The sequence below is a fragment of the Musca vetustissima genome, unplaced genomic scaffold (assembly GCF_032173495.1).
Source record: "Musca vetustissima isolate MV318-11 ecotype Yass unplaced genomic scaffold, APGP_CSIRO_Mvet_v1 utg31629, whole genome shotgun sequence".
Lineage (NCBI taxonomy): Eukaryota > Metazoa > Arthropoda > Insecta > Diptera > Muscidae > Musca > Musca vetustissima.
The window spans coordinates 241,407-268,085 of record NW_026882559.1 but is presented as its reverse complement, the minus strand read 5'-3'; the positions used below and the strand labels follow the sequence as shown (position 1 = coordinate 268,085).

The 26,679-nt window shown below is 30.9% G+C and overlaps 2 protein-coding genes across 3 annotated transcripts; one reads left to right on the top strand and one right to left on the bottom strand.

Annotated features, from left to right (window-relative positions):
• On the top strand, positions 1-276 carry LOC133329043 (bladder cancer-associated protein). The gene has a single exon (XM_061537541.1). The coding sequence runs from the start codon at positions 8-10 to the stop codon at positions 242-244; it is 237 nt and encodes a 78-aa protein (XP_061393525.1). The 5' UTR covers positions 1-7; the 3' UTR covers positions 245-276.
• Positions 277-2,522: 2,246 nt separating this feature from the next.
• LOC133329044 (uncharacterized) lies at positions 2,523-25,841 on the bottom strand. 2 transcript variants are annotated; one of them, XM_061537542.1, is made up of 7 exons: positions 25,688-25,833; positions 17,079-17,108; positions 13,781-13,978; positions 4,248-4,513; positions 3,483-4,173; positions 2,904-3,417; positions 2,523-2,598 (listed from the first exon to the last, which is right to left on the bottom strand). In XM_061537542.1, the coding sequence occupies exons 1-7, from the start codon at positions 25,781-25,783 to the stop codon at positions 2,576-2,578; spliced, it is 1,818 nt and encodes a 605-aa protein (XP_061393526.1). In that variant the 5' UTR covers positions 25,784-25,833; the 3' UTR covers positions 2,523-2,575. The 2 variants fall into 2 exon arrangements, with proteins under 2 accessions (XP_061393526.1, XP_061393527.1); XM_061537543.1 differs by lacking the exon at positions 17,079-17,108 and having other exon boundaries at positions 25,688-25,841.
• Between the last annotated feature and the right edge of the window lie 838 nt (positions 25,842-26,679).

The following is a 26,679-nucleotide window of genomic DNA, read 5'->3' as shown; positions in this document are numbered from 1 at the left end:
AGGTACTATGTATTGCCTGCAATGTCTGTTGCCCGTACTTCTGCTTCCGAAGCCAAACAATGCTCTAATCGAAACACATGTCATGTTTATTGTCCTCTATCTGATCGGCTTCTTTCTGGAGAGGAAACCATGCACAATTTGTAGCCTGGTGTTTTTGACTGCCGTTTTCCTTATATGCTACAGCGGCGTTGGTAATTGCATATTCTGGGGAAGCTGTGATGACAACCAGTGTGAAAATGGCTAAAACGAGGTTTGACGACATGTTACGAACGAGTGTTGGTGCAATGGGAAGGTGTCTTGACGATCATTTTATTTTGTTACCAAAGCTCCGACAGACATCCAAAAGAATTAGAATAAGCCAGCCCATAATGGAAAAAGGTATGTATTATTAAAATATAATATACTTAATATCGAACTACTTTATAGATTTTAAATCATTCTGTTCGGATTTCGAACAAGAGGCCAATGTAATAATGTTAGTATTTGTTTTTAAAGCATCTAGTAAACAACTACCGGCAAGCCGGCATAAATGCATTGCCGGTAACTTGATCAATACAAAATGTGAATATTAAGCAATTCTGTTGATAACTATCTTAGTTGTTGCTGTTTATTTTGTCCACAATTGTCTGCGTCGGTATTTAAATTCGACCAAATATCTTCTTAATTGGTTGTAGTTCTCTCCTTGATTGCTCGTCATAACTCCGTAGATTTTTGATGATATTGATTTTTATCACTATTGAATCTTTATATGGCCAATGGGTTGTTTCAATAGATGAAATCAAATGTTTATTATTATCTCCGCAATGACCATGGAGGCAGCAGAACCCACTTCGCCAAATAGTTAATATTGTCATAATAGTAGTGTAGGCAAAATATTTTTAAAATAATTGAAATAAATACAATAAATCATTGATACTATAGACTTTTAACATATTCTTCTTATTACAGATATTATCTATTAACCTTCACCAGACACAAAATAAACAGGAGTCGATTGGAATTTATGTCACATAATGCAAAGCTGCTTTCCCATCCATATTTCTATATTAAAACAATGCAAAAAAAATCATAAATTAGTATTAATAAAAAAATCGGAGATGCAAAATGCCTGGTTATGATCTTAGGTTCTTACATAAATACATATTTTAAAAATGAAACAAACGAATTACATAATAAGAGTGGTTGTTTAATTGTAACGAAATTAAAATTTAAAACAAATTGCTATTTACGATGTATTAACAATAAAAACTATAAACGAATTGAGGCCCACAAGATTTTATGTTTCTGTGTTAATTTGTAAACGTTCAACCCAATGTAAATACATACTAGTTATTATAAATATGTATTTTTTTTAAGTTTATGTGTAGGTATTTTTTCTTTTATATTATGTAAACAATAGTAAAATAATTAAAAAAAAAACGAATAAAACACATCAAAAAAATGTATATAAAACATTTGTATTAATTTTGTGATTTTAAGTGCATAAACATTGCACATGATTTGAAAAAATATCGAGAACTAATTGCATTTACGCGTACGTTAACAAAGTAGTTCAATAACGATGTTTCATTCCTATGTTTTGTCAACTATAGGCGGTTATAAGGTGTACAAACAGTTCTAACTATATCTATTTATAAAAATGCACTTGCAACGTGCAACGTGCAATTACATTGCAAGCTGAACTACTCCGTGTGTAAAAAGAATCACAAGGATTATACCTTACAAATATGATGATATGCTAAAAAAAACTAATACTTTTGGAGGTTTGGTAAGTAAGTACAGTTTTACGAAATTGGTAAAAATAAATGTATGATTTGTGAATGAATAAATATCTAAATGATATCCCCAACTGGACTTTGAATGAAAAACTAAATGTTAAAAATATGTCACATGAACAGAACAAATTAGGGTTATTTTTGCATTTTTTTTTATTTATTCCGACATTATAGTCCACAGGGTACAATTATAGAAGATAACAGCAAACCCCTGCTGAGTTAATTCCAACGTAATGCCCGAATTTTCGAAATAAAACATCGATTTATTGATTTTTGGGGTTTTCTTATTTACAAATACAAAGATTTTTTTATTTTAAATTTCTTACGAAAATGTATTTTCTTTTTTTATATTTTACATATTTCAAAACAAGATCATTACTTTTTTTCTTTAAAAATTTAAATATTATTAACAACAATTATTACAGATTTGAGGAAAAGAACAAAAAATATATAAAGGAAAAAATATATATAATAACAGGCATACATACATATTTAATACAAGTAGAAATATGTCTCCACATCGTAGTAGAGAACAAAAAAAAAAAAAAACATAAATAATAAATTTTACATTTGTATATAGATAAATTTATTTGTTTGTCGAAATGGACCAATCATTTATACAATTAACCAAAACAAATTTTAATTTTAAAAATGTTGTAAAATAATAAAAAAGCAGCTGCAGTTGTGTCCGCGTTTGTGCTTCTTCTATGAGGTGGAACTTTTGTGGACTCAATAATGATGGTTTTCTTTTGTTAGATTTAGCAGCGAAACATCACAGATGATTTAATACAACCAGATTCTTAAACGGAACGTGGGTGGACAACTGTAAGAAGAAATACAAAAAGAAAACAATTTCTAAAAAATAAATTAAATGTTTAATAACATTCGATATATGTATATTTTTTTAATTATAAAATTGACTACGAATATTTATGCATTGAGGCCAGAGCATATTCTAAATAATTTAAAAGCCATAATTGCAATTTAGATGAAAAAAAAATAAAATACAATTTAAATTTAAACATAACTGAAGTGAAAATATTGCAAGAACATTGACATCATTTAAAATTAAATTAGAATAAAATGCTCCAATGCGATATTTTATTTTTAATATTTTGCAATACTTACAATGTGGTCTTTCCGATTCATCAGCAGCCGAAGAGGAAGATGATTGATCATCATGACCAGACATATCGTTTTGAGCATCCATCATTGGCACGGGAATACTAACGGGTTGAGCTAAGCTACGACCCCAACCGGGATGACCGATTGGCATACGGCGATCAGGCATGGGTGGTGTCATAGTATCACGGGGTTGTTCGGGCAAAGGTTGCAAAATGAGTCTTTGGATGGGCATAGCTTGCATCCGAGCTTGACGTTGTTGTTGTTCAGATTCCTGTTCGGATTGTTGGCTTTCTTGTTGTTGAGATTTTTCTTGTTCACTGTTGTTATTGCCAGCCATGGGCATCTGAGGCTCATCATCATCTTCTGAACTGTTGCTGTTGTCTTCCTCCTCGGAATCAATGGCCAAACGGCGGAATTCTTCGTTGATGCGGTCTTCAGTCATACGTTGAATATTGGCCAAATCTTCAGCAGTAATACCGGCACGTTCCAAGGCCAAATCTAAGGGCATACGTTGGATCTAAGAGAAATAAAATATCGATTTTAAATCTTGATTTTTGGAAAAATAATTTTAAAACTATTTACTTGGAAGAATGGCATTTCAGGACGTTGTGGTTGTTGTTGCATTTGTTGAGGTTGATTTTGTTGTGGCTGAGGTTGTTGTTGCTGAGGTTGAGGTGGTTGCTGAGGTAAAGGAGCTTGTTGAGGTACCTGTTGGGTTTGGATTTGCTGAGGCACATCATCGGCAACATGGATAAGTTCTCTCAATGGAATTTGGTGGACTTGGATGCGCAGAATGCGTTGGGGTTCTGGGTGGGGAGCTTGCATTACTTGTGGTGGCATGGGAGGACGCATGGGCAATTGTTGGAATGGTGGTGGTGGTGGAGGCATCTGACGCAAGAAACCAGGCAACTGCTCGGGTTGGTGACGTTGCATCATTGGTTCCATACGTTGTGGCATATGGGTTAAGGGGAAACGATTGGGAATGGGCCCGAATGGAATTGGTACACGTTGGTATGGGAAGAACATAGGACGAATTGATTCAATTTCATCTTCGTTATTTTCATCGTCATCTTCATTGCGAGAACTCTTGGAGGAGTCTTGATCCTTATTTTCGTTGCCACCTTCACAGAAAATCGAAATGCGTTCACCGGTAATGCGTGCCTTTTTGGGTTCGGTGGTCAAATTCATTCCGAAGGGCAGGGCAACTGTTTTGGAGGGTGTATCAACAAGTTCCTCGGCATGTTTACGTTCGACAACACAGTTCATGCGGGACCTAGGCAAAAAAAAAAGAGATTTTGTTGTTACCCGACATTGCGAATATTTGTATTGGTTATTAGTTGTTCATACTTCTTATTGTTTTGCAATAATGCAGCAGCCAAGTCGCTTAAGTCCAATTCCAAAGGAATTTTGCCGGGGTACTTTTGCATAACTTCAGCTTCTTCGCTGTCGCTATTGACTTTGTTCATGTTGAATTCTTCCTCTGATGGGGCGGGGACAGATGCCTTTTCAGGTTTGCTTTCAGCCTTTGATGAGGCTTCGATCTTTTTGAGATTTTGCAAATCATCATCGTTGTCATTTTCACGGCCCAATAGAGCTTCAGCACGTGGAAGTTCCTAAAATAGATTGAACAAATTGTAATATTCCATATTAAAAATGTGGAAAAATAAATATTTCATACAAATATATTTTTAACAAATCAATCATAAACATTACAGAAAAAAGTAATTGATATTTGTTTAGTCATGAACATTCATTGATTAAATAAATAAATGTTTTTTTCTCAATATGACCAATATCAGATTTTCAATAGTATCTCTTCTTTATTTGCAAATACGATTTCCGAATAAAAGCAACCAACACAATTTAGATATAAATTAAAGTAGTATAGTAAAAATATATTCCTTACAATATAATTTTGAAAAACGTTTCAATCTTGAAATTTGTATAAACTGATCTCCTACTAATCAACTTGTACTTTATTCGGATATTCTTCAATGTATATTGTTTATACTAATAACATTTTTTATTAAATGCTAGCTGGTGTATCACATCCCGAACATAGAAAAATTTATTCTATGATGATAATTGATATAAGTTGACGTAAAAACTTATACATCGATGTAAACATTCCACACCAAGCAGATTGTCGTCAAAATTCCTTCCCCGCTGCACTAACACGCAATCTGTCTGTCAATCAAATGTCAACGGTTATTTTAATAAAAGAAAGGTACCGCATAAAATGCGGAAATCATTTATCGAAAACATCAGCCAAGCATAACTGCAAATATAGTGGGTCTGTTTGTCTGTCGGTAACTATTATCCACCTTTTATCAGCTTTATGTTGAAGTTATGCTTAAATAATTTGCTTAATGTTAACTCTCAATACCACACGAAAAACTACTCTATTAGCAAGGAGACAAGCGAACGCTTGAAACAGCATAGCGGGTATTATGTAAGAAAGTTGTAGGTTGTAGATGGTTAGATGTTGTTATTTGTAGCTACGTAAGCTCTCCTAACCATAAATGCAGTGTGCCGCATAAATGTTTGTGGGGCATGGATTTGTGTTGCTGTTATAGGGTTAGTTCGAAAATGATATTTTCGCAATAAAAATCTGGAAACCAATTTAAAATGTTTTCATCTTTGTACCCAATCGAGGATGACCGAAGTAAAAATCTCACATTTAATTTTTGTTTCATTAGTTCAACCATTTCAGCCATGTTTGGTTAGATGAAAACAAGTTTGGTTTTTTGTTAACAAAATAAAATAAATACAAATACGGTTACATGTTTTCGCAATCTGAGAATGTGGACTTGGACAAAAATATGCAGCTACTGGATATTTTTACAGTTCACCCTAGATTGATTGTTAGTTGGAAGTTCAATTACCTATTATTAGATATTGATGAAATAATATTAAATCGTAAGTTGTTGTAAAACGTATTTCAGTTTTTTGTTTGTAGTGTTTATGCGTGGTTTGCCACTTAAATATATTTCCCATTTATCCGGATTCGCCTGTAATGCCAATACTTGGTCTCAACAAAGGTATCATGGTGGTTAGGTTGGTTTGGTTTGGCTTGTCTTTTGCTTTCGCACTTCCCATCACATTCACTCTTTGTTTGTTTATTTGGGTTTTGGCACAAAAGTTTATTGACATTCAACGGCCCGATTTGTTAGTGTTATTTAACCCGAAATAAATGTTTACTGAATAAATAAATATATGGTTATTTGTTTATTTAATGGCTATTTTGCAAACTTTATACGAATTTCATTGAATATTTACGGCTCTGATTTTAACAAATATGAGATTTGAACTAATGTATTATGTATGTATAACAATTTGTGCAATAATCGTATATTTGGTATTAAGAAAGACATGTAGGACTATAGAAAGTGAACTTGTTTGTTTTTTACACTTGTAAAGTTTTATAATGTTTTTGTTATTATTATTTTGAAATCCCATTAATATGACCTTATTATTGGCTATACTACTTTTTGAATGAATATAATATTAATTCATTGTGCTTACGTATTTTTAAAAATATCGTACGACTGTTCCTTTATTAGGAATTCTGAAATCTTAAAATTAAAATTGATCTGAATAATTTAAATTAATTGAAATGAATAATTATACAACAAAACAAATATAATACAAACAAAACAAATATAATATATTTGAGGCTATATTTAAATACCCACAACGAAAAATTTTTAATACAGATAATTCCAAGTGTTTAATACCATAGACAGACGACAGCCTTAATTTGCATTAAAAAGTTCTTAATTTGAATTAATATTTACCCCTGACAGACGAGAGGTTCTGCATTTACGAAACAGTTTTTTGCTTCAAAACAATTGTTTGTCTGAGTGTAGTATGAAATTTTTTTACATTTGTTTTGATATTTTTCGGGATTACATCTTTAGGAAATAGATACATGACATAAAGGAGGAATAGCAACTATATATCTTAGGAAAACAGCTCCCAATTCAAAAAATGGTTGAAATTTGCCTTCATTTCTTATTTTTATTTTCATAAATATGAATAAATTTGACAAGAAACAATTAATTTTCGACAGCATTGCCATATTGAAATTGCCTAATTCAGTATAAATTCAGTTTGATTTTGTGCATTAACAACACATAAAAATGAGGATAATGTACAAGTTAATTTGAATTAAGGCTGTTAATGCAAATTAAGGTTGTCGTCTGTCTAGGCTATACGTTTTTTACTGCGATTTGCAAGGGTTCTATATATAAAACATAAATTAATTAAGATAACGCTCCACTTTACTTTTTTCAGTCTTTATGTAACAATGGGCTAAAGAACCTCGAACTAATATTCAAATAGAAAATAAAAGCTGCTATGCACCAAATTTGTATACACACGTTTTGATCTAATTACCCAAAAATTACGATTTCTCAGTTTACGCTCTGTTGTTATTAAAAAAAAATGATGTGAATCCGTGGAAATGGCGATAAACAAAACATTGCCATAAAATTTTGTAAAACAGAGATGCCGTTTTTTGTTTATTTTTTTCTCCCAAATGAAGTTTAAAAAATAATAATTCACGATTAATTCTTATTGTGATATATCTTTTATAATGGGAGTCCATATTTTAGTTTGTTGGCATTTGCAAGGCATGAGAAAGTAATTAAAATTTAAAAACGAAAAAAAAATTATATCTACTTGGATTGCATGGAAATGAATTCAGTAAAAATGCAAAATATTTTATTCAAAAGTAGGTTATGGCCAGGCCGAAGGGAAAATTAATTTATCAAAACTGATATAAACAATATTTACATAAATCAAAAGTCGAACTTATATTTATCTTATTTAGTATTTATTTGGTACCCATTGGAGAGTGATACGATATTGTTGTTTGGATCAGAAAATGGAAAATTTTACATTTAGCTTATTCATGAATATTAATGCTTAATAAATTTTATATTTTTTTAATTTAATTATTACTTCCACGAACTGTTAATTATTCAATCATCGCCAGAAGAAAATACTAAAGCAAAAAATTAGTCATCAAAAACTTCTTCAAAACTTGATTCTTGTGTGAATTGAAAGAATAATATCCAAAAAAAATCTAAGAGAAGATACAAACCAGTAATGGTGCCTTGTCCCTACTAATTACGTTTGGACGTTTTTGTGGTTTGTTTATAAAAAAACAGAAACCACAACATCCAGTAAACAAAAATAGAACACATTAGGACGCTGTTACTAATGAAAATGGAAAATACTCAAAAAATAGAAATTAGAAATTGTTCTAATTAACACTGCTGCTTTTTTGTGGTTGGTAAACCGTGAATTTCAGTTTCAATTAACACCTGGAGTAAGAGGCATTTGTACTAGTCATGTTGGTAAAGTAAATACTGTACAAAGTATATTTTACACGTGTAATAAAAACATATTTTGAATGTGTGTTTGGCAAATTATTTAATTAAAAATACAGAATATGTTGAAATGTTAAGGTTTGTATTATTACAAGTCATTCTTTTTCTATTTGAGCGTTTTTATATCAGGAGAATTAGCATTTTCAAAGCTTTTCTCATTCAAAATTGCAAATTTACTTGCACATTTAATATGCTATTTGCTACTTATCAGCCCTTGCACCTATAACTCCATACATTGACCAAATTTCAGTCAAATGCTAGTAAAAAATCTCTAACAACATAATTATAAAAACAAAACTATTTATTATTGAAACATAATGGCACATTTCAATGCATGACAGACTTTCATGACAAGTAGTGGTGCTGGTGTGGCGGAATAAAGAATATTTAATTATTATCGAGACGTATGTTTTTAATTGCCAGCAAGACAATTAAAAATAATTGACGTTTCTGTTGAGATATTAATTAATACCTGAGACGATTTGTGTTTCATTTTGTTGATTTTTTTATTGGGAGAATGAATTAGAATAAAAATCTTCCATTAAACTACGACAGATTTGTGATAAATACAGGTAAGGCAAAAAACACAAACTGGTTAAGAGACATACTAATGAATATATATATATATATATATGTATATATATATATAAAACAATTAACAAAACAAATACACTACAGACAAATTCTCACTTGTACTAATTAACTTATATACGATACAAAACAATGGAAATTTCAAAAAAAGAAAAAAATCCCAACACGCAAATTTTCTCTAGCAAATTCTAAAACGGAGACATCAAATAGTTTTTCAGGCAATAAAAATAAACCAAATAGGTGATTATTATTTGCCAAAACAAAAGACGAAGAATAGAACACAGACAAATGCGATAATTTAGAAACAGCAACACATACAGATCTAAAACGAAATATAAGATATTCCGGCTTTGATATGTTCGACATAAAAACCAGTCGCTTCTGTCTGCTTGCATTCGAGATGATAGATGATGGCGACAAAAATGCTTTATTACATAATATCATGGAAACAAAAAAGCAATTTTCGAAATAGTATATCCATACTTGCACAACTACCACCATCTGTGTACAAATATTACACACAAACAAGCGTACATAGACGTATGTATGTATATCATAATAACAAAAGACCACATTTTATAAATTAGAAACAACAACTACTGAGAGGGAAAAAAACGAAAACAAACATATATTTAACAAAACAAACATTCACTCACACAGAAACATACTCAAGCTAGCCAAGTTTCTATGTGTATGAGAGAAGTTTGCCAAAGAAAACGAAAGACTTAAGACACAAGCTCGATTGTTCAACAACAACATGTATTGGCCGTTTTGATGTACTGTGAATCAAATTGAAAACCAAAATGTAAGTTTGAAGGATTGGTATTTTGTACAAAAAGTAAAGTACACAAAAAATAATTTCTTCTATTAAAAAGAGTTACTTAGCTATTGATGATTGTAATATTTCAATAAAAAAGCTTGGACTAAGTACGTGAATTTTTAGTTAGGGATCTCTAAATTCTATAATTATCATATCGAAGACAGTTTACAATTTCCTTAAAAAAAATCAATGACAAATGTGTAGAATTTTGTCCTTTTTGAAACCACATTGCAACGATATTTGCTGTTTTTGTTTTATGAATATAAAATTGAATTCACTTGGTGGAAATATCAGCTTAACAATCTCCATTAAGCACATACATCATCCAAAGATATACGAATGCCTTTGGGGCTCCACGAATTCACACATAATGAATGAATCCGCGAAGAAAAACAAAAAATAAGTGCAAATGGTGCCATGCACCAATGTATCGGCACACAAAAATTGCATTTTTATATTGTGGGATTTCTTTGCAAATCTTGCTTGCTGTTGTTTTTTGTTTTATTTTCTTCTTCTTTGTTTTGTTTTAACAGATGTCCGCCACTTGAACAGTCAAAATCTCTCACCTTATATAGAAAGATGAGTTGCAGAGTTTGGACCAACTTGCAATATGGCAAGTTGTGGTTAAAGCTGTAATTTTCCTACATCATAAACTTTGGCATTTGTGGTTTACTTTGTTTGTCTGACTGTCTGTCTGGTTTTTTTCTTGTATTTCTTTGGAAATTGTTGTAACAAATGTCTGCAGATGCTTTCACTTTATCTCCGTCATCATTATCACTGGACCTGACAGTTCACGAAACAACTTGGCACAATCTTTCATATTTAAATGAACTTTTCTTTGCAACCGAACACGATAATTGAATTTGAGATAAAAGAAAGATGGAAAAAATGCAAGTAATAATAATAATGTTCATGCCACCAAATGTACATTTGCATTTTATTGACTATGGGCATTTGCCATTGTACACCACAGTGGGGGACTATATTACCGCCACCATCACTTTTTTCACTCTCTCATTGTTGTAATTGGGTTTATTATTGTTTTGCTGAAATCAATTGTTGCATGTTTTATGGAAATTTGCTTCATTGATTTCATTATTACTGCTGTTGTTGTTATTGTTTGTTGGCATTTTTAATGCATGCAATAGTTGTTAGTTAAGTTACCTTCATTGCAGAAAAAAAATCAAACAAATATACAAACGGATACTAATCTCAGCCATGCATTTCTGTAGGTATGTATATGTGAGTCTATTTTAGCATTTAATTTATGGCTCTAGTTTTGTGAAAAAATACATTCATACTTAGATATGCCCGTTTAAATTTTGTGTGGCTAGTTTGTTTTATGAAAAGGTTTCGCCGATTGTCGTGAACCGTATCGCATCAATAGATTAGTATGCATGTGTGAGTGTGCGAGTGCCTTCCTATATATTTGCAAACTTGTGTAGGTGGCCATTTTGATGATGACACCAGCTTCCTCTATGCCGAAAAAAAAACAATCGTTGTGCAATATACAACGTGTGGTATTTCTATTTTTGAATAAATTGTAAACAAATAATTGCTTCATTATTTCAAATATTTTATATGAAGGTCCAATTCATATGCCCTTAAGACATCTGAAGCGATTTTAATAATGATTTTTAAGAAACAATTGTTTCAAGTGATGTGTAAGACTCACTCTGTGGTGGTACGAAATGATTTATAATCTTGTTATTTTTATTCGTTAAATACCCTACCCAAAAAAGGTGGCTGTGTTCCACTCGGATTTGCATATTGTGCACCGCTAATATCACTCTTGCAGTGGACATTTTAAGACAGAAATAGAAAGATTTTCCATACTATGTTCCGAATTTGAATTTTATTTATTGCTCAATGTCATTCCGAATTCTAAAAGTTTTATATGTACTGTCATTAAATAATGAAAGATGAAAAAATGTCCTGCGTAAACTCCCGGTTTGAATAAATCAATGCAGCTCAGATAGTGGGAGTTAAAAAAACTGACAGTTTTAACGTCATATTATTACGTCACAACAATACATACTGAAAATGAAACGATGCCTTACAAACAAATGTAGTTTAACATTACATAATATATTTTGTAAACTTGTTGTAAATCAGCGATCGCCATTTCTCATAGTTATTTGATTGTTAACTTAATATGGTCACGCTAACTGACATCATCAGTGAACCTAAACCAGCTAATGTCACATGATGCATAACAATGCATACTTGTACTATGTACGTATTTTCTGTGGCAAACCAGTGGTTCCCTTACCCTACTCTTCTTACTAATCATCATCAAACAGAATCTAGCCAAAGCAACTAAAGTTCATTTACATCATTGGTCATTTAACTTTCGCTTAATGGTTTAAGGCGGTTAGCCTTTGTGTATGTATGTGTGTGTGATGTATCATCCCAACAAATCCCATAGATATATCTTTCACTGTCATAGTAATTACAGTTTATAGACCATTTAGAAAATTTAATATTGGGGCTTTTCCATATTTTTGTTGTGAAACAAGAAAAGAAAATAGAAACTAATAAAGCATGAAATTAATTTTGTTTAATAACCGGTCATTTGTGACAACCGCAGCAGCAAAACAATAGACCAATATTATTAGGTAATTACGGATTTACTGATCTTTCCAAAATGATAATGATGTTGTCGGCTGTCGTAATATGAAAATAACAAAAATTTCGCGTGTCTAATATTCGTTGAATAGAAGGAAATGGGAAAAACTACAACAATACTTAATAATAATAAAAGATTTTTCCATTATTATTAAGCAATTTATCAAAGTAAACGTCTATGTGTTGAGAAACTATGAATATTTTGTGTGGCTGGTTTATTCATTTGATATTGCTTATTTGCATGCGGAAAATCCATTGTTTCCATGGAGAAAAAAGTGCTTTGCAATTTTCAGTTGCAGATGATGAACCTTGACGATAAAAATGGCAGAAATAAAACAATAACAACAACACCAATCAGTGCCATGGTACAGACCGGACCGGACCGAAACGAACCGGACTGGACTCCCAATGAAACGTGCGGACAATTTGATGTTTTGGTTAAATGCTTGTCTCTGCAATTTATCTATTGTGAAACTAATCGTTATTTAAGTATTCTCTGCTATAATTTGTGTTGCGGTAGCATTTGCTGGCAACATCATTATCAAATAATGTTTGTGGTTTTATATTACAATTTAATAGTTCACCATGAATATACGTATGGTCATTAATGTTTCCCAAAATAATATCGATATTAACATATGGTGATAGTCAGATTTTTGAACATTTTAATTACAATATGAGAAGTTTTTAATAATATGCTGGAAACAATTATATGATTATATATAATATTAACTCCTTATCCATTAACTTAAGGCTTGGATTTTTATTTTAAGATAAGTAAACTCTTTGGTATTCAATTCCATTGAAAATATGCCACATACTCTATCAATATATTCAGACCAAATATTGTGTACGAGATCTATGAAAAAGTACTGTACAAGTATTGAATTTAATATATTACTATAAATATATAAAATAATTTATTATAAATATATAAACATAAATATAACAGTTTATCGGGCTTCGGGCATTTAATGAAAATTATGATGGTTGCTGGTACGTAGATACTTTAAAATTTTGTGAAACTGCAGCTACCCTGTTTCTATCTTGAGAAATTCGTTCTGTGGACGATATGAATAAATAATGGAAGAGAAAAAATAATGATTTTTTAAATTTAAAATAATTAATTATCTGTCTATCTTTAAAATAAATTCTAATTATAAAATTGCGTTCCATTTATCATTCTATTGTAAATTAGGTAAAAGTCTAAAACATCTGACTGTTTTATTTTATTGCCTATAGCCAATAAAACCTGTTTAAAGTGTACAAAAGTCACATTACAGAGAATTAATTTAGGCATTATAATTATTATATTCTACTGACATACGAAAATTAATTAATTGGGGGTTTTTGCGAGCTACTCTTTATTGTTTTTGTTTTGTTTTTATTTTTTATTAGAAACAATTTCTAGAAATCAAATGACTATTTGAATAGCTCTGACTTACCTTATTGACTTGTTGCAATGTTTCCAACATCAATTCCTTTTCCAGAACAGAATCAAGAGCCTGTACTTGATCACATGATGCCTTGGCTTGCAAATAAGACGAAGCCAAAATGAAGGCGCCCAATATGAAGGAAGACACGATGATGGTGAATGCAGTGATTTTGGCAATTTTCACTGAATTCGATTGGCGTTTGTAAGCCTGAAATAATAAATAGATGAAATTATAATTTATTCAAATAAAATAAGAAAACACGCAATTGAAATAAACGAAAATAATTGTTAACAAAACAATATTACAAAATGTTATTAATAAATTACATTACAAAAACAATTGCTACAATTATTTATACAATAAATCTATTTTGCTTTTTTTTCCCCAACTTTGCCCTCACTTATTTTTGTGTGTAGTTTTGTGACCATGTTATATATGGCCTTTTGAAATTTTCAGACTTTCTCCATTGTGATATCAGTCACATATCGTATGATGGGCGCATTGGCGCTCTCACAACCCACACATTCGAACATTCACTTGAGACAATTCGTGTGTAGGTACTTGTTTGGTTTTCTGTGACAATCACGTATTAAAATTTACAATTTTTGTGCAATCAGATAAGAATTGGGTTCATAAATTTGGCTGTATCAAAAGTTAAGCTGTTGCTTGTTACAAAGTTCAGGTGTGTTGATGTTGATATAAATAATATATATATTTTTGTAATATATATTATTAAAAAACATGAAAATTGTACAAATATTAATAATAGAAGTTGCAGATTATCGATTGGGATATAAATATTCGAAATAGGTGGATTATCATCCTTTATTATTATATATCTTGTAGAAATATCACTTTTTATATAATTTTAAGGTGGAATAATATCTTCTTTATATAGAAAAATTTCTATAAATGCACAATTTTTGTAAGTTTACTAATATATGAATTGAATATATTCAATTTATATAAACTCAAATGTCTATCTATTTCAAAAATTGTATTTTTATTAAATTGTCGGTTTAATGATTACATATGTCAAATAAAATCCAGTTGGTCAATAAAATGCTGGTCGAATTTTCTCAGTTATATTCCCACATTTATCTCTCGAATAATATACATAAACATTAAAATTGTAAAAATTAACAGCCTGGTGCTGTAAACCAAACACCTTGGTTTCCAAAAATATGCCATTTATTGGGTTTTCGAATCAAATAATATTTGGTACATAAATACAAGTTAGTTCAAATTAGTTTACAGAAACAGGCTGTATAAATTGGCGTCCTCATTAATTTACATGTTGATTACATTTCATATGGTATTTTTGGTGAAAAACTAAAAAGACATATATAGACTAATAAGATACATATTATTCTGTCGATATATGAGAATTAAATTCTTTATAGAATACTGATAATCCTATTTTAAACATGGTCTTTGTGATTGATACAAAAAATAAGTTAATGATGTTGACATTTTGTTTGCTTGTTTCTTTTTGAAACCAATGCCACAATTAAACAGACTTTTTCACTTTCTCCCATTTGATGTTGCGGTTTTGATTTTTTTTCTGTGCAATTTGCACTTCTCTTTTCAATTTAAATACGAAAAAACTGAGTCATTGTGAAATTGGAATATTTATTTACAATACCATAAAATATTATGGCCTCGTCTGTTGTGTACTCAAATATCAAGTTCACAATTCAATATTTATACCAAGTAAATAAAGTTGTAGGGAAGGTTTTTTGTTTTATTTGAGATGTGCCAATATAACATTGCAATTTTAAATGTCTTTTTGTGTTAATTTGTTTGCGAATATGCAGTTCTTCTCAACTAACAAATTAACGTTAAGAGTATCAATTAAGATCGGCTTAAAGTGTTTAAACTCAAAGTGCTTTATTGTTAATGGAAACGGTAAATTGTGTTGTATTTTGTGTTATTGCTATTTTATTGCCTATAGTAAACTTTTTAAAAACGATGTAACTAAATGAATGAAAAATTTCTTAGAAATACAGTCTGTGTCTTTTGTTTGCGAGTTTAAAGTGCGATCATAATTACAGACCTTATAAAAAATAATAAAATTAATACTAGTCGATATAAATTCACTGTAGTACAACATGTGTAACTTTTGACATGAATACCAGTACTTTATATCCTCCCTGTGATAAACAAACAAAGTTATACAAATTTGGGAATTTAAAAAAATACAGATGACGACATTTCTTTGAAAAATCTCGACAAAAAATAACCTGCACAAATTTAGCTATTTTTCACAATATTTTTTTATTGACAAAAGGTATTAACAGATTTTGTACACCAGCTTGGATATATTTGCTAATGTTTTTTAAACAAAAACTGTTTTTGGTGGCACTCCCAATTTAAGGTTAGAAAAATTAACATATTTCAATGATTTTTGCTAGCTCAACTAACTGAAAATATTTGTTATTTTTTTTTTAATATTTACAAAAGAGTACTCTAAGAAATTAAACACTTCAGCATTTATATGGCAAAACAAAACAATGGCTTTAATTTACCGACTGTAAAAAGGGTGTGAAGTGAACAACAAATGCAAAAAAAAACATTATTTCTTGCCATGTCTATATAATGCCAACACAAAAATCGTAGTCATGCCATCTTGTGTTTTTTTGTGTACATACAATTTTTAAAATTAATTAACATGTACACATACAAACACACTCACTGACAGAAACAAGTAATATGTAATTAATTATGAATATTATTTTATTTTACGACATCTCCATAGTCACAGTGGCTGCCCACAGAAAAGTGAATGTCTACAATCATCTTCATCAGCATTTGTTTTATAACCTTTCTCATTATTAAGTGAATTTTCTTTGTTGTGTATTTTTTACTACAGCATCATTAGTAGGGTTTTTTCTCATCTAGAGACACTAATTGTCTCTCTTCTATACTAAAAAAATGCATTATTTAGAGCTACTGAAAAAAAAACAACACCATTACCGAGGGCTGAGTTTCAAACTACCATTTTGCAAAACAAAAAAATAAAATAAATAAGAAAGAAAATAAAGTTTAAAAAATGACATTTTAATTATAAATTATTTTGTGTTTTTTTTTCAGTGGTATGGTGCTGGCTATGTAAAACAGAGGTGCAATTGCGAAAGTTGCTTTTATTTCATTTTTTATGGTTTGTGCAAGAAAAATGAGAAGCCAAAGTGGAGGCAGAGACAGACAGACAAACAAGAAGAAGAAGAAGTAATACAACACAACTATGAAAATGAATTTTTGTTAGTGCTGAACGAGTGAACTGAAACGAAAGACTTAAGCAACAAACCTGTGGAGGATTAAAATTAAAAAATCCCAGCTGCAATTGTTTGATTGTGATTTTGAGGGCAATTCAAATGTTGGTTGGATTGGTTGTTTGGTTGGTTGGTTCAATGATCGGTTTGGCCACAAGTGAAGGGAGATTCATTCCAATATACCATCACATTGCGGTCGATGTTTTGTTGGTTGGTTGGTTGATTGGTGTATAGGATAGGAGTTTTTTTGGTGGGTAAATGGAGTTATGAGAGACGGGTGATGATACAACAATTCATTTGCCAAAAAACACACATATTTTTGTTTGGTGTGGGATTTGTATAAAACAAGAATATAAAAAGAGAAAATTAGAAGATATTTAAAAATATTTAATTTATTACGAAGAAAATATATAATTGTGTCTGGTAAATATCATACAAAACATTATAAAATTGTGTATAAAAATAACATTGTGTGTGTGTGCAAATTAGATTTTTTCTATTTTTTTGGTAGTAAACTTTTATAATTCCCCATTAGCATTATTATTAATGAAACCAAAAGTGTTTTTACATATTTGGAGGGTATTCTGTCATATAATATAAATCGTAAATAATAGGTACTTTTAATAAAATTTAATTGAATTGATTTAAAAAAACAGTCGGAGTTATTAATGTATGACCTGTATGTATGGGTCATACAGGATAAAATAACTTGGTTTGGTTGATCTACTCGCTTAGAGATATATTAAAAAATGCCTCCATCAACAATACTACATTAATAACATTGGACGATATTATGAATCAGATCAACACATGTGTGTTTATTTTATCTAGAAAACGCACTATATGTACATATACAAAACATCTGATTTTGATTTAATAGTTAAATAACCTTAATTTTTTTCAAACCCTATTACACCCGGCACTTTTTCTTTTGCGGTACATTTAAACATTGCAAATCAATGCTAAGTTATGCAAACTCCAAATAGGAATCTGAAACTAGTTTAATTACAATGTGTAGATACAAAGCAAAAAATAATTGTTATTGTGCAACAACATGCAAAAGTTCAAATAATAAAAAAACTAACTCAATTTCCTAGTTATTGTAGCAGACAATGGAACGGAATAATATCACAAGCAAGATTACTTGTTCATGATCCCACTCAAACAACTGTACACCTCACGAGAACAGTGTTGGGAAATCCCGCCACTGATTCTAATCCAATAATTTCTAAATGAACAGCAATACGATTTTTTACACTGAATTTCATTAGCATACAAATTTTTGTTAATAAAATTTGTACAATTATTGGTCTGTTCTCTTACTGTAAGAATCTACTAGATTTTACTATTTTCTTCGATAACATAAAGGAAAATTCGTTATCGTAGTAAAAAGTAGTAGATTCTTGCAGTACGGGAACAGACCATATATTTACAATATCAGCAATATTGCTAAAATATGTGTGATAAACATTTTAAAAATTCATTGTTTGAACACACAAAAAAAATTCGTGACTTTCCCATGATAATTATCAGGGAATAAAACGTGTTCTTTTTTAGTTTTTTTTTTGAATACATATTTTATAATTATCTATAATTGCAAGAGGTGGTGTTTTTTTTATTTTTAAATTTGTATTTTTGTTGTAACTACAAAGGTAATATTTTAAAATGTTAATGGCGCATTAAGTTCAAAATTATAGTCCACTGCCGGAACTGATTGATTTCAATTTTATAAATGTTGTGCCATACGAAAAAAAAATAAATGCACATATATATATACATATGGTAATATGAAACAAGTAACACGCTTTGTGGCCCAAAAAGAGAAAAAATAAAAGGCAAGTGTGTTTGGTACACAAACAAAACAAAAAATATGATGACCAGTAGCTATTTAACACGTCATGCTTATTTTAAATGAATTACACTTAGAGAAATCAATAATGATGATAAAAATAAAATTATATATATATATATATATATATATATTTATATATCATTTATGTAAAATACTTGTATTATTATTTTAAATTTGTTATAATGGAAATAAAACTTGTAGTGTTCCATTTTTCGAAAAATCAAAATATTTTATAACACAAACGTTCACTTTTTAATGGAGTAAGAATTTGCAAAACAAATGATATTATTGAATGTTTTTTTTTCAAATGTTTATTGATTTTGAACTTGTAGGCTTTTAGTGGATAAATTTCTTCATTCAATTGACAAAATTATTCTTCAATTCGCTGACCCCGACTGGCAGAAGTAAATTTTCCAAATTCTTCATGAAAATTAAAAAAAGATCGAATGAGGATAAATTCCCCAATATTTAACAAGTATGGCTAAAATATAAATTTACATTTCACAGTATTTTTTTAGTTTTATCAGCACCTAAACGACAATTTTCGATTAATAATTTTTCTCAATGTACCATCAATATAAAAAAATAAAAGGTGGCTGAAATGGAAACAATGATGACACATTAATTAAAAAAAAAAACAACAACAAACCGAAACATAATAATGATACAAAAAAGAAAAACAACTCGCATTTAAATGCAAAATCCAAAGAATAAATTAACATCCATCTTCCGCCTCAACCCATTATGGAAGTACTTTTGTGGTCCTACTCTTATGGATGTCGCAAGATTACACTAAAATACAGCGGCCAAAAAGAAATAAAACATGCGTCATACATTATGACCGGATTCTCCAACAACGACGCCGAATCCAAAGACTAGCCGATTGCAGTCGTTGAAATCGAAACGGGTTGTGAATGCAAAGTCCATGCAAATTTACAAACAGTTTTTTTTTTCAGATAATAAATGAAGATAATAAACGTCTTTTGCATTTGTTGCGCATATTTAAGTACTCTTATCTGGTCGTAATCATAAAACGTTGCTTGCAATGGGCACATTGTCGGAGTCTTCAGCGTCATTGACGTCGTTGTCGTCGTCCAATGCAATTTAGGAAAATTTACATTTCTGTAATGACAACGTGTTGCCGCTGTTGTTGTTTTTCGTTTTAGTAGTACAGCTCCTACATGGGTTCCCTGTGCCATAAAGTCTATAAAAATAATAATTTTTGTCAAACAGGTGATTGTTTTATCGTCGACATCAACATTACTTTACCGCAAATCGTAGTTCATACGTACATACGAGTGTGCATGTGTGTGTGTGAATATATGAAGGCACTTTAGTCATTAGAAAGATGATGTTGCTAAATTTGTGTTTTGTAAGCCGGTGATGGACCCGCTTAATGTGTTTTCTTTGCAAAAAATGTTTACAAAAAACTTTTTTTCAGTTGTATTTACATTCATATTTTACTTAACAAAATTTTCCTGTAATATATAATTGAAATGCAAATTATGTTGAAGCTCTGATGATTCTAAGCCGTTGATTCGTTACGGCCGGCGAATATTATAATTTGTTTATACGTCTAAAATCATCTTTTTGACACTCTGTAATGTAATGTCTCCCCTTACAAATAACATTTGGATTTTGATATAACATCACTATGGAAAGTTTATTCTCGTTTTGAATATTAATTATGTGTAATTGTTTTCTTTGTTTTTATACTTTTTATTATGCTATTAAAGAAACTGGTGAACTTAATTTTATCTGAGATTGCATTTAATTTTTATATTATTCTGCATATTTTTCCATCAAAATAATCGTGTTATTGAGTTACTTGTTCTACTTTTCACCTTGCGGTAAACTTGAAACTTTGCAACCATGCAGTAACCTTTCCAAAATGTATATTTAGATTTGAGTATTTCAAATGACAAACAATTTTGATTTGACTGAAGACAGTTCATCTCAAAAAAAAAAAAAAAAAAAAAAAATCTGCAATATCCAAAATTAAAAATATAATTTAGAGTTACAAGCAAAAAATGTATCACGTCATAAACCAAAAACTTTAAGGCCACGAGCTCAATTTTATTGCATAGTGTAATCAACTGATTGTTTAGTGTTTCAAAATGTTTTGTAATGATCGAAATTGTTTGTCATATGAAATACCCAAATCTAAATATGCGCATCATACATTTTGCAAAGGTTACTGAATGACTTTTCCTAACCATTTGCAATATTAGTGTAAATAATGTAATCATAACCTCAACAAAACTTAAACGCACTACTAAATTACAATTTTTTTTATAAAGATATGCCATTTAAAGGGAATTTATGAATTTAAATGGCGCGTCTTATTTACACGTGGTTTAAATATGACATATGCCTCATTTATATCATCCCTAATAAGGGTCAAGGCACATCTTAAACTTGTGTATATGACACTTCATTTGACAGCAAATTACTGCAACTACTAATTTGTCATAAAGTGAACTCATTAGGTAAATAAAAATGTTAATTATCTCATTAGGGGCTAAGCATTTAAATTTACGTTGCATTTAAATAAATGCTAATAATAACAGAGTATGCGTTTTGTTTTCATTTTGATAAATTACAATTTAGTGAGAATATACAAAAGTAGCTCTATTTACTTTTAGAAATTATTTGTAATATACACTATTACTCAGACTGTCAGATAAACATAATTAAATTAAAATAAATATTCACGGCCCATTTGATGAACAAATACAAAGTTTTTTAACTAGGATGTAAAAGAGATATTATTTTGGTATTGTAAACATAATCGATTTAGAATTTCACTCTTAGTTTATGTTTAGAAAAAAATCTCTTCTCTAATATTGCAAAAATTTGATTCAGAAAATAATAAGTATAATAAGCATGAATAAGTTAAATTAATGAAAAACCAGTAAGGAAAGTAGTAAAGTCGGACGGGGCCGACTATATGATACCCTTCACCACTATGGGTATATTAAGCAGGACTATAACATAAAATTGGATGAAAAAAATGTGATATTTATCTAAATGTGAATCTACCTAGATCTATCCATAAAGTATGTCAATCGACTTCAAACAAATATAAATAGGTCATCCGTTGGGCTATGTCTGCACTTCTAGAAAACGCAACTACGTAATTCTATGCTCAATTTTTTAAGTTGTGCAAAATTTGATGTCAATCTGACTAACATGAGGAGTTTGATGCCCAATTTACTAGAAATCGGGCGAAAATATATATGGAAGCTCTATCCAAATATTGAGCGATTTCAAACAAACTTGTCACAGGTTAGGTTATACAACTTTCAGAACGTTTTATTCCAATTGGTTCCTTAGTACGTCAATTACTTAAAATCAATCTATAATAAAAGGGAGCTATATCTAAATCTGGACCGATTTTCACGAAACTTGGCAGACATCATTCTAGGCTCAATTAAGTACGTTATGCCAAATTTCGTGCAAATCGAAGGATATATAGGGACTTTGGTGCACCATTTACATGAAATCGGACGAAACTATATATGGGAGCTATATCTAAATCAGGACCTTTTTTCACGAAACTTGGCAGACATCATTCTAGACTCAATTCAGTACGTTATGCCAAAATTCGTGCAAATCGGAAGATATTTAGCGACTTTGGTGGACCATTTACATCAAATCGGACGAAACTATATATGGGAGCTATATCTAAATCTGGACCGATTTTCTCCAAACTTGGCAGACATCCCTCTAGGCTTAATTCAGTACGTTATGCCAAATTTCGTGCAAATCAGAAGATATATAGGGACTTTGGGCACTATTTACATGAAATCGGACGAAACTATATATGGGAGCTATATCTAAATCTGGACCGATTTTCACGAAACTTGGCAGACATCATTCTAGACCTAAATGATTAAGCTGTACCAAATTTCGTGCAAATCGAAAGATATATAGGGACTTTGGGGCACCATTTACATGAAATCGGACGAAACTATATATGGGAGCTATATCTAAATCTGGACCGATTTTCTCCAAACTTGGCATACATCACTCAAGGCTTAATTCAGCACGTTATACCGAATTTCGTGCAAATCAAAAGATATATAGGGACTTTGGGGCACCATTTACATGAAATCGGACGAAACTATATATGGGAGCTATATCTAAATCTGGACCGATTTTCACGAAACTTGGCAGACATCATTCTAGACCTAAATGATTAGGCTGTACCAAATTTCGTGCAAATCGAAAGATATATAGGGACTTTGGGGCACCATTTACATGAAATCGGACGAAACTATATATGGGAGCTATATCTAAATCTGGACCGATTTTCTCCAAACTTGGCATACATCACTCTGGGCTTAATTCAGCACGTTATACCAAATTTCGTGCAAATCAAAAGATATATAGGGACTTTGGGGCACCATTTACATGAAATCGGACGAAACTATATATGGGAGCTATATCTAAATCTGCACCGATTTTCACGAAACTTGGCAGACATCATTCTAGACCTAAATGATTAGGCTGTACCAAATTTCGTGCAAATCGAAAGATATATAGGGACCGTTTACATTAAATCGGTTAAATATATATATGGGAGCTATATCTAAATCTGAACCGATTTTTCCCAATTTCAATAGGGTTCGTCCTTGGGCCGAATAAGTGACCTATGCCAAATTTCATCCAATTCGGATCATAAATGCGACCTGTACTTTGTTTACAATTTAACATGGACAGACGGACAGACGGACAGACGGACGGACGGACGGACGGACGGACGGACGGACGGACATGCATAAATCGACTCAGAAAGTGATTCTATGCATATTCTCAAAAGGAACCATGTGTCTATCTCGTTTCCTTTTGCCTGTTACAAACATATGCACAAAGACATAATACCCTGTACCACAGTGTGGTGAAGGGTATAATGAAAACGGTGATTAGTGGATTTTTATCTATCCATTGAAATGCTGATCATTCGTCATACAATTTTAATAAACGTGACTAGTTTCTCTGAATCGCCGCAATATCTTCAAAAGTTCTTTTGACTGACTAGAATGAAAATGAAAAATCCGATTAACAAACTGAATTTCCTAGCATTGGTTTCTTCTTCTACAGAAAAAATGACCATGGCATTTTTTCTGTAGAAGAAGAAACAAAAAAAAAACATTGGAACTGGCACGCAGCTTTTGAGAAATATCCACATAAACGAGTAGATGAAGAAAATCAAACAATGCCGTTGAGAAGAAGAAGTAGAAGTAAAATTATTCTGCTGTTTGTGTTTTTTTTTTGTACATTCATCCATCAATTCGTTTTATGTATGTATGTACAGACTAAATTACTGGTTATTTAAGAGACGCTTGTATGCAATCAGAGATTGAGTTGAGAATCCGCCATGAAGTAGATATTTCGTATTGAGCAATAAAGCGTAAAACAAAACACCACTAACCCAGATTCAAGGTATTCTTACAGCGGAAAGTAAAAACTTTGTTTCAAAGGTCATTTGGAATATTTTTAGCGCATTGGGGCATGACAATCGAAGTATGTTTTTTTGTAAGAATCTGCAAGTTAACAAAACGAAAATAAAATATAATCGGGTTTTTTAACTTAAACTGCTGTGGGTGAATTGTTGTATCCCGTTGCAAGCTGGATAAAATATCCAACAATTTGCATAATAATGGATTTCTATACCATAAAAATTCAAAGTATTTCTTAACGTTTTTATGGAACTGTTAAATGGGATTTTAAAAGTTATAGAAAATATGTAAAATATAACATCTGCATACTATTGATGACATTCGATTTATATCTCGCAATATAAAAAAATCAGGTTGTATTGTATTTTATTTTGATGTTAAAACGAAGACAATTTGCAATACCACACATTTGAATATATGAAGATGATGACACCGAATGCGGCATTTGCAAAGAAAAGTCTAGTAACATTTTAAGTTTATTTTTCTCCTTCATTACGAATTCCAACCAGCAAAACAATATTATGTCACTAATTTGACAGTTATTGTTTTGAAAATTAATTAATTAAATGTATTAGTAATGGAAAAATACCTATAATTTATCATACGGGAATCGGGATTGTAAATTTTTTGGCTATGTTAAAAATCTTAGATATATTTTGATTTTAACTCCTTCTTTAGTTCTCTATGGAACCTCGTATTTAACTAATTGACAAATAGAAAATGTGCTAACGACAGAACGATAATGTTTTACTACAAGTAGACCCACATTGATAATATTTGGACATATATGTTAAGATTTTCAGACAAATTACCAGATAATACGCCCGGTATTGTCCATTTCCCTTTTCAATTTAAGTTTGTTGGACATGTTGAGACGATCAAAGTTTGAGAGGAATCGAGGACTCGCTTTATTTTTCTCAAAAACAGACCTATGACTGAGTTTACAGAAATACTGCAATACTGAATTTTTCATTCGTGATTTCACACAACATCCTTCGTTGAATTAATACCTAAGACCATAGGCATAATGACAACGAATCGTATATGGTGAATTAAAACTTTTCCGATATATAAAAATGAGACCAAACTAATAATTATATAACTATAATCGGGAAATAACTCGTAGCAAATTACAAATGTCCAGAGTCCTCAGCAAGTGATGCGTTTTGTTTAAAATCTTTCGGAACATCTTATCTCGTCAGCTAAGACAATTTTTAAAGAAGTTACTCAAAAGAAATTTTAACCCTCTTCTGTGTTATAAAATTAAATAGTCCTTGTATGTAACAAGTGTCAGTGTATGTGTTTTACGATTTTTTTAAATTCTTACCGGTGGTGGCTCACTAGCGGTGCTATAGACCTCGCTAGCGGCATAGTCGGCCTTCATTTGGACGGTTGTCATTGACGCGGTATCCTTTTCGGTCATTTAAATTTTACTTATATCCGCTACACAGGTTTCTTTCGCAACACTTTCCGAAATGTTTCTTTTTTAACTTTTCTTAACTAAAAATAAAAACAACAAAACAAAAATCACAAATATATACACGGCTTTTCCTTTCTGTTTCCGTTAAACGAGTTCTTTCTTTTGATTTCAACAATTTTTCTTTGCAAATGGGAACGAAGAAAAAGTAAAAGGAATTTTCTTTAATTTATTTATTTTTTTCAGTTTAAGGCTTGAACTCAGTTTCTTGTTTGCAGAAAATAAAAAAAAAACAAACGAAATATGAAACTTGTCTTCTTTTGGAGATATGAAATTACAATTATTGAACAAAAACTTGGGTTGGACTCGGTTGGTTGGTTGATTGGTTGTGGTTTGTGGATCCGCAAAACACGTCTTAATACAACGACTGCCACTCTACGTCTGCAATTGCTCGGGCATTGAGTTTCAGATTTTTCTACAGATTTGTTAAAATTATTTTTCAGTGTGATTGTGTGTTGTGGACCGAAAACAAAAACAACCAAGCCAGCCAACAACTTTAAAAAGCAATTCATCCAAAGCAACCAACCAAACGACCAGCACCACCATTACGAAAACACCTCAGCCGGCGCACAACCGACCGAACCAACTCGAAATAGGTACAAACGAAAAAAAAGAATCAAGTCCGTAGTCTGTCATTTGTTGCACCCCTCCCTTCCATCCATCAATTACCAAACTTGTTTGTCGGTCCCGATCGTCAGAGAGAAACAAAAACAGTAGACGAAAATTGTTAGTAAAGCAAAAGCCGTAAAATAAAATAAAAACAAACAACTCGAAAAAAGCAAAAAAAAATAATAATAATAATAAAGTTGTTGTTTTTGTGTAAGTGGGTTTGCATTTTGAAT

What these genes read in the sequence shown, in the direction of transcription:
- LOC133329043 (XM_061537541.1), top strand. Translation starts at nt 8, where the DNA reads ATGTATTGCCTGCAATGTCTGTTGCCCGTACTTCTGCTTCCGAAGCCA.
- LOC133329044 (XM_061537542.1), bottom strand. Translation starts at nt 25,783, where the DNA reads ATGACCGAAAAGGATACCGCGTCAATGACAACCGTCCAAATGAAGGCC. An exon ending in TTAATTTTAATCCTCCACAG is followed by an intron (nt 13,979 to 17,078) that starts GTTTGTTGCTTA and finishes TTATTATTTCAG; the next exon opens with GCTTACAAACGCCAATCGAA. An exon ending in CTGAAATGCCATTCTTCCAA is followed by an intron (nt 3,418 to 3,482) that starts GTAAATAGTTTT and finishes TATTTCTCTTAG; the next exon opens with ATCCAACGTATGCCCTTAGA.